The 9,135-nt window shown below is 44.2% G+C and overlaps 1 protein-coding gene across 1 annotated transcript in view; it reads right to left on the bottom strand.

Moving 5' to 3' along the window:
- Positions 1-9,027, bottom strand: part of LOC109922219 (A disintegrin and metalloproteinase with thrombospondin motifs 5-like) — a 25,427-nt gene extending 16,400 nt beyond the window's left edge. Inside the window, exon 1 of the mRNA XM_048592402.1 lies at positions 8,865-9,027. Within this exon, the coding sequence (XP_048448359.1) occupies positions 8,865-9,018 (154 nt within the window). The 5' untranslated portion in view covers positions 9,019-9,027. The remainder of the gene's footprint in view (positions 1-8,864) is intronic.
- Between the last annotated feature and the right edge of the window lie 108 nt (positions 9,028-9,135).

Here is a 9,135-nt window from a genome sequence, read left to right as displayed (position 1 = left end):
GATGCTGCTTGGCCTGCTGTGTTCATCCAGCTCTACACCTTGCTATCTCAGATTCTCCAGCATCTGTAGTTCCTACTGTCTCTGAAAAAAATCTTCTACTGGTTGCCTCAAGTAGAGATTCATAGATGTACAGCACATAAACTGACGCTTCGGTCCAACTCATCCGTGCTGACCAGATATTCTAAATTAATCTAGTCCCATTTGCCAGCATTTGGTTCATATCCCTCTAAACTCTTCCTATTCATGTATTGATCTAGATGACTTTTAAATGTTGTATTTGTACCAGCCTCCACCAATTCCTCTGGTAGTTCATTCCATACATGCACCATGCTCTGCATGAAAATGTTACCCCTTAGGTTCCTTTTAAATCTTTGCCGTCTCACCTTAAACCTATGTCCTCTAGTTTTGGACTTCTCTACCCTGGGGAAAAGACCTTGGCTGTTCACCCTATGCATGTCCCTGAAGATTTTATAAACTTCTATAAGGCCACCCCTGAGCCTCTCACGCTCCAGAGAAAATAGCCCCATCCTCTTCAGCCTCACCTTATAGCTCAAACCCTCCAACCCCAGCAACATCCTTGTAAATCTTTTCTGAACTCTTGCAAGTTTCACAACATCTAAGATCAACAATGGTTTGTTCCTGGATCACTTTTTCTGGATCAATTGCTATTTTAAGGATGTTGAGGTCAAGACATGCATAGAGGCTGAAGTGAAATATGTTGATTGTGAATTTCATACATTTCTTCAACTCTCTTACATTATTTGTGCTACAGTGTTACCAGTAGCACAATATTAATCTTCAGACTTACACCACTGGATCATGCAGTTTCATCTCTGTACTAGCAGATACATCAGCCATGGTATTTGCTCTGATAGGACAGTGCCCCTGTATCAGACTTAATGAAACATCCATTAACATAAACAAGTTCTGTGAAACTGGAGTTGGTTGAAATGCCTCTTTTATCCTTTCTCCTGGCGGTTGTCATATTTTATAGAATCATAGAATCCCTACTGTGTAGAAACAGGCCATTCAGCCCAACAAGTCCACACCAACCCTCTGAAGAGCCTCCCACCCAACCTGCACATCTTTGGAGTGTGGGATGAAACCAGAGCACCTGGCAGAAACCCATGCAGTCACGGAGAGAACAATGTAAATTCCACATAGATAGTTGCCCGAGGGTGGAACTGAACCTGGGTCCCTGACACTGTGAGGCAGCAGTGCGAGCCACTGTGCTGCCCTATGTATTGATATTTTGTATGACTAAGCATGTTTTTTTAAACTGTGTCTTACTTCTGCAGATCATTTAGAAGTGACCTATAGTTTTACAGATATAGGATTCTTTTGCCATAGCTGGGTACTTCTTCCGTCTGTGAGCTGTTTTTGTTCCAGAGCTTCAGCTTCCGAGTAGCTCGCCATGATCGTATAGTGGTTAGTACTCTGCGTTGTGGCCGCAGCAACCTCGGTTCGAATCCAAGTCACGGCATTGCGGGTTGACAATGACACGGCATTGGAAGCATTTGTTTGGGGCAGCACGGTGGCTCAGTGGTTAGCGCTGCTGCTCACAGCGCCAGGGACCCGGGTTCGATTCCAGCCTCGGGCGACTGTCTGTGTGGAGTTTGCACATTCTCCCCGTGTCTGCGTGGGTTTCCTCCGGGTGCTCCGGTTTCCTCCCACAATCCAAAGATGTGCAGGTTAGAGTGGATTGGCCGTGCTATATTGTCCCATAATGTCCAGGGATGTGCAGGTTAGGGTGGATTGGCCGTGCTAAATTGTCCCATAGCGCCCAGGGATGTGCAGGTTAGGGTGGATTGGTCATGCTAAATTGTCCCATAGTGTTTAGGGATGTGTAGATTAGGGGGATGGGTCTAGGTGGGATGACCTGAGGTTCGGTGTGGACATGTTGGGCCGAAGGGCCTGTTTCCACACTGTAGGGATTCTATGATTCACAGCATTGATACTGTTAATATCTGCTGTTTGGTTTCCTTATTGTGTTTGCTGGTCACATATGTGTCTTACGCTGCTTATACCTTACCGTAGACAGCTCCTGTTGCTCTCCTTTGGTAAAGTTACTTATCTTCTCTCAGACTTGATGGATAGTCCTCCTGGTTTCTGCTTCAAGCACAATTTGAATAGCTTTCTTCAAAGTCAAACCCCCTTTGTACTGCAATAGATCTCACAAAGGCTTATCAATAATTACAACAATTCATTTCTAGCATGTGTCACTGATTTCAAAACTCCATAGTCTTAGTTTTCCACTACTTATGAAGGTCAATTAAAGAAATTATATGTGGATTCGATTTGATGCTGAATTCTTCTTTTAGATCTTGCTATTTCAAGAATTTTGTTTATTCTCTGATTAAAGCAACCAATAAAAGCTTTGAAGAATTTCCTTAAAATTGCCTTTCATATTGGACAATTTCTAACATCATCGCATCAGCTATAGGTTGTATCAAATGCAATAATTTATACAGTTGATCAGCGTCCATCTCTGTGTTCAGTTTGACTCATCTCTGATATTATATCTCAATGCTATTTCTCATGCCATTTCTTCTCAATATGATTTGATTATCTTCTTCCTTTAAACCTCACTCACCTCTCTCTCTGTCTTTCTCTATGTCTACCCTTTATTTTGTCTTCCAATCTGTCTATCACTTGTCTCTCAATTCCTTTCCTCTATCCCTGCTCTCCCAGACCTGCAATGCATCCTTCTTCTCTATTTCTCTGACCCCAGTATCAGTCAATCCTTAACCACCATTCCTCCAATTGCTGAGTACCCCCTCAGTGTTGACCATCCAACAGTGTCACAACCTCTTCTACACTAACCTGCTGACAGTGCAGCACTCCATGAATGGGACTATTAATCTGGAATCTTGTGCGCATGTTACAACCATGTTTCAGCCTCTTGAACACAGGGTTGGACATCTTGGAGAAAACCATTCTTACGATACAAAATTCAGACATTGGCCCTTGTCCTCTCTAGGCTCCTTTGACGGCCATTTGAGCTTTCTGGTTTTGTCTTGTCTCACCTCTGCCTACCCTCTTCCAAACTGTCATACTCTGGAGATCAAGACTCTGTCTTCTAGTTACTAGTTCTAATGCCCTCCATCTTCAAATCCTGCTTGGCCATGCTTTGGCGGTGGGATCTGAATGATCAGGGGTGTCTGACCCAGTGGTGAGTTTGCTGTTCTTTATCGTGGAACAAAACAATCACATGGACCATTCTCAGCCAGTTCCCTCCAGCAGCTTAAATCAGCGGCCTCCTCTTTCGCATTGGCATACCTTGCGCTGAGATCACTGAAGGCAGTGTGCAGAGGCCTCTCCTTTTATTCCCTTGCGACTGCCAGACACTGGGGTACCGTGTCGATTATTGATCGTCCAGTTCTGAAACTGCACCGGGTTTCAGGCTAGATAAGTTCAGCCAGGATGGACAGATCGCAGGACCAGGACTGGGATGTTAAAGTTGCCCACTTTCTCAGACAAGGTCACTGTAGAAAGTTCGGGTGGTTAATACCTTGGCGTTTTGGCCCTAGCAACTGAGTGAACAGCTTTACTAGACTGCAGCTTCGATATCCATGTCCCTTGATGTTTTTACTATCTCAAAATGTATCATTCCCCACATCTCTCAATGCCTTGATTTTCGCTGTCTTGAGTACACTTAAAAACTGAGTTTCCTCCTATCTCTGGGCTTGAGAATTCCAAAGCTTCTTCACCCTCTGAAGAGATTCCTCCATTTTATGTGGCCTACACCTTATTCTGAGACTCTGTCCCTGTGGGTTTACACTCACTGGCCAGGGATGAAACATCAACATCCACCCTTGGGAACGTTGCAACTTTCAATGAAATCACCGCTCATTCTTCGAAACTTTTAGGAGTACGGATCTTGCTTTCTATCCCACCATCTCAAAAATCAGTCAGGTGAATCTCCACTGAACGCCCGCTACAGCTAGTCTATCCTTCTTAGATAAGGAGACCAACTCTGTCTGGACTCCCGGTGAGGTCTCAGCAAAGCTGTAAACAATTGCAGCAGGACTCTGTACTCAGCTCCCTTTGTGATAAAGGCCATCATGCCATTTGCCTTCCCAGTAGCTTGCTGCACCTGTGCACTAGCTTCCATGTTAACCTGATATGTACCAGAGAGTGATGTGTATCACAGTCGGTGCTGTTCAGAGCGTCACGGTGGCATCGATCAGGTTCCTGATCCTGGATGTCTCCAGGAGCAACCTTTCTTCCGCCAGTAAGGCGTTGATGACACAGAGCTGGTGGTGTCCTCTGAGCTCAAGCAATCTCTGTTGTCGTTTTCTCTTGATGAGGCTGTGTCATGGACCACATCATGGTCTGCACCCACTATTGTGTTGAAGACCAGACCCCACACCCCCCCCCCCCCCAACTCCCCCCACCACAGCCCCAGAGTGTATTGACGGCAGGGATCCTGCTGCTAGTAATGTCCTCAGGGAAACAGTCTTTTACAGTTGACGACAGCATTGCAGGATACTCCTGGGGTTAATAGGCCCCATTTGAGTTGAGAGATGGGTGTGAGGACTTGCTCTAAGCTGTTAATGAGGAGGGTGAGGTGTTTCTATCCTTGAGAATAGTGAGCTTGAGGCCACCGTGCTCTTAGGTCTTTCCTTTGAAATCATCCAGATCGTATAAACAATGGCAGGAGTAGACCATTCAGCCCCTTGAGGCAGTTGTACCATAATAAGATTGTGGCTGATCTGGCTGTGGTCTTAATTCTATTTTCCTTACACACACACAGACACACACAGATAATCTACCTAACTCAGCCTTGAACATATTGAGTAACTCAGCCTCCACTGATACAGAATTCCACAGAATCCCCACCCTCAGAGAGAAGAAATTCCTTCTCAGCCCTGTATTTAATGGAGCATCCCTTTCTTTAGATTGTGTCCCAGAATGAGAGGAAAGATCCTGTCAGCATCCACCCCTCTCTGCATCTTAGCTGTTTCCAAATGATCCTCTTTCATTCTTCTAAACTCCAATGAATAAAGACTGAATCCTTTCCCATAAAGCAAACTTTTCATTTCCAGGAATCAGCCTAGTGAACCTTCTCTGAACTGTTCCTGGGACAAATATATCCCTCTGTATGTAAGGAGACCAGAATTGTACACTGTACTAATGCCCTGTACAAATGTAGCAAGATGTCCCCATTTTTATATTCCTCTCTCCATAGTAAACACCAATATTTTATTTGCCTTCCAAATCACTTGCTGCATTTGTGTACTAGATTTATGTGACTTTTTTACCACCAAATTTTAAGTTTAATATTGATCTCGCTCTTTGTTCACCTTCTCAGCCATAATATTATATTCCTCACTCTGTTCTATTACCCTAACGCACTTTGTATTATGATCTGCCTGGGGTTAAAACAAAATAAAACTTTTCACTGTACCTAGGTACATGTGACAATAATAAATCAAATTGAATTACACCCAGATCCCTCTGCCCTGCAAGATGATACAAGCTCTCTTCATATAAATAATATTCTGATTTCCTGCTAGAGTGGACAACCTCACTATCTCTAAAATATTACTCCACTTGCGTAACTGCTTCCCATTCACTTAATCATCAAACCAAGGAGCAGGAGTAGGTCATTCAGACCTTTGAACCTGTTCAACTATTCAACATTAGCATGGCTGATCCTCTCTCATTGCCATACTCCTGCTTGCTCCCCATCTCCCTGGATGTCTTTAATATCTAAAAGATATATCTAACTTTTTCTTGAATACATTCAGTGACTTGACCTCCACAGCCTCCTATGCTAGGGAATTCCACAGGTTCATTACCCTTTCAGTGATGAAATGTTTCCTTATCTCATGGTCTGCTTCATATACAGAGATTTTTTTACTCCTGGTTCTAGACTCCCCAACCGGGGAAAACATCACCCTTGCATCTAGTCTGTCCAGCCCTGTTAGAATTTTATACATTTCAATCAGATCCCTTCTCATTCTTCTAAACTCTATTGAATAGCGGCCCAGTGGAATCAATCTCTCCTCATTGGATGTCATTCCTGGTGTTAGCCGAGTGAACATCTGCTGCACTCCCTCTATGCAAGTATATCTTACCATAGATAGGGAGGCCAATATTGCAAGTAATATTCCAGATACTGTCTCACCAAGGCTCTGTATAACTGCAGTAAGACATCTCTAAGTCTGAACTCAAATCCTCTTACAATGGAGGCTGTTATACCATCTGTTGTCCTAATTGCTTGCTGCATTTACCTGTTTACTTTCATTGCGTAGTGGACAAGGACATTCAGGTGCCTTTGTACATCTACACTTCCCAATTACCATTTGAAAAACATTATGCCATAACAATAACGTATCCATATCTCTTTGTGTTCTCCTCACAACTAGCTTTCTTACCTACCATTGTATTATTGACACACTTGGCTACCATACTCTCAAGCCCTTCCTCAAAGTCCCCTGAAAATGGATCAAATGTAGTTGAGGCCACTAAATCCGGAGGCATTCCTTTGGTTTTACAACCTCAAACCAAGCCTTTTATCCTGTATCGCTCTTGCCGTGCTTTAGCCAGTCATTCTCTGTGTCAAACATGGCAACCATCTTTGGCCTATTTGTGACTCCAGACCTACGTCAATGGGGTTAACTTTTCACTTCCCTCTGAAGTGGCCCGAGCGAGCCACTCAGTTCAAGGGATGGGCAGTAAATGCTGTTGTAGCCAGTGGCACCCACATCCTGTGAAAGAAGAAAAATTTAATGCAAATGACAAGGTTTAGCATTGGACCGGTTGCTGGGATTGCCGGAGAATGTAACATGAGAATTAAGAGTGGAAGTAGGCCATTCAGCCCCTTGAGACTGCTCTGCCATTTAATACAATCATGGCTGATCTCATTTCGGCCTCAACTCCACTTTTGTGCCCACCCCGCATAATCCTTTAATCTATTACTATAAAAAATATTGTTTCCCTAAATTTATTCAGTGTCCCAGCATCCACCACACTCTGGAGGAATGAATTCCACAGGTTTGTGACCCTTTGAGAGAAGTAATTTCTCCTCATTGCTGTTTTAAATCTGCTCCCACCCCAATCCTAAAACTATGACCGCTCTATTGCCCTGCATCTTTTCCAAGTCTACTTTACCAAACCCCTTTAGCACCTTCTATACCTCAATTAGATCTCCTCTCATTCTTCTAAACTCCAGACAGTGTAAGCAATCACTGTTCGTAAGGCAAGACTTTCATCTCTGCAATCAATCTAGTGAACCTTCTCTGAACTGCTTCAGATGCAATTGCATCCTTCCCCAAGTAAAGGGACCAAAGCTGTCTCACCAATGCTTTGCACAGTTGCAACAACGCTGCAGTGATGACCTACTCAGGCATCTGTTTGTCCAGGCACCACTCTTGGATTTTTGTTAGGGTTTGTTCTCTCAGCCTTTGACTATTTAACATGCTTGCCTTCATTGCTCAGACCTTTGCATATAGGAGTTGGGGCATTATGTTGAGGTTATACAGGACATTGGTGAGGCCTCTTCTGGAGTACTACGTCCAGTTCTGGTCACCCTGTTTTAGAAAGGGCATTATTAAGTTGGAGAGGGTTCAGGAGAGGTTTACCAAGATGTTGCCGGAAATTGAGGGTTTGAATTATATGGATAGGCTGGGACTCTTTTCACTCGAACATAGGAGGGTGGGAGGTGACCTTATAGAGGTTTATAAAATAGTGAGGGTTATAGATAAGGTAAATGACAGATGTCTTTTCCCTAGGGTGGGGAATTTCAAGACTAGGTGGCATATTTTTAAGGTGAGACAAGAAAGATTTTAAAAAAAGACAAGAGGGGCAATTTTTTTTTACAGAGTGGTTTGTGTGTGTAATGAACTTCTACAGGGAGTGTTAGATGTGAGTACAGTTACAACATTTTAAAAGACATTTAGATAAGTACATGAATAAGAAATGTTTGGAGGTACATGGGCTAAGCATAGGCAGGTGGGACTAGTTTAGTTTGGGATTATGGTTTGATTTGGGACTGGTTGGACCGAAGGATCTGTTTCCATGCTTTATGACTCTAAGACTCCCTCAAGATGTCCACACGGCACCCGGCATATTCATTCCGACCGGGCAATTGGTTCAAGAGGGCCAGGCTTTGTCTGTTTGCCAGTGGGGAGGCTACACATTGCAGGTCTAGACGAGAAAGAAAAGTCCTCCAAATTCTACCAGTAGTCAAGATGGGGAGGCGTCGCGGCAGACTTACCTCTAGCAAAGCTGTGTAAGGTTCAGTAGAAGTGAGCACATAGACTTCAGAGCAAAGGTTGGATGGACTTGACTTGTTTGCACTGGAGTTCAGAAGAGGCAGGGGTGACTTGTTTTGAAGTGCTTAAGATCCTGAATGGTCTCAACAAAGTGAAAGGATGTTTCCTCGTGTGGTTCAAACTGGGAAGGCACCAGTTTCAAATTCAGGCTTACCCTCTCAGGGCAGGGAGAAGGAGAATTTCTTCCCTCTCGGAGCATTGTCCAACCTCACAACTGTCTGCCTGAAGGGGCCATTGAATATTCTTGAGTCGGAGGTGGATGGATTCATGTCAGGGAAAAGAACAAAAGATTATCGGGGGTTTGGAGGGGTGTAATCGATGGTAATATGGAATTTGGACCATAAACTGATCAGCCGTGATCTTATTGAATGGTGGAGAAGGCTTGAGGGGCCGTAAGGCCTACTTCTGCTCCTATTTCAGGGGAAGATTTGCAAACTTGGTGTCTCGTTCCAAGCCTAGCCAGGGGAACTGAGAAGCAGCCACTGATTGGGAACGCATGCTAAAGCTGTTCCCAAAACACACCAGATGCAGTCACTTTGACCGGTTGGATGTACCAAAGAATGTTGTGACGAGTCCACCCACCTCGTCCACTTTCGAAGAAGCCCAGGGAGAGTTTACTGCTGCACTTGGACCAGGGTTCAGAGTAATCGATCCGTGTCAACAGGTTGGACATCATCTGATTGGAACTTGGCAGCTCCCCGACTTGTGTACAGATATCTGAACTGTCATGCGGCATACCCAGGAGATGCCCTGAAGATTCAAAATAAAGAGGAGGCCAATTAGTTAGAGGCTTCAACAGTCCCCATCAAACACTGCCAGGACAGGGACAGCACAGGGTTATACGCAGAGTAAA

Source organism: Rhincodon typus, unplaced genomic scaffold (assembly GCF_021869965.1).
Source record: "Rhincodon typus isolate 14 unplaced genomic scaffold, sRhiTyp1.1 hic_rhity00001159, whole genome shotgun sequence".
Classification (NCBI taxonomy): Eukaryota; Metazoa; Chordata; class Chondrichthyes; order Orectolobiformes; family Rhincodontidae; genus Rhincodon; species Rhincodon typus.
The sequence above is the reverse complement of the archived record's forward strand: the minus strand, read 5'-3'. Positions and strand labels throughout refer to the sequence as shown.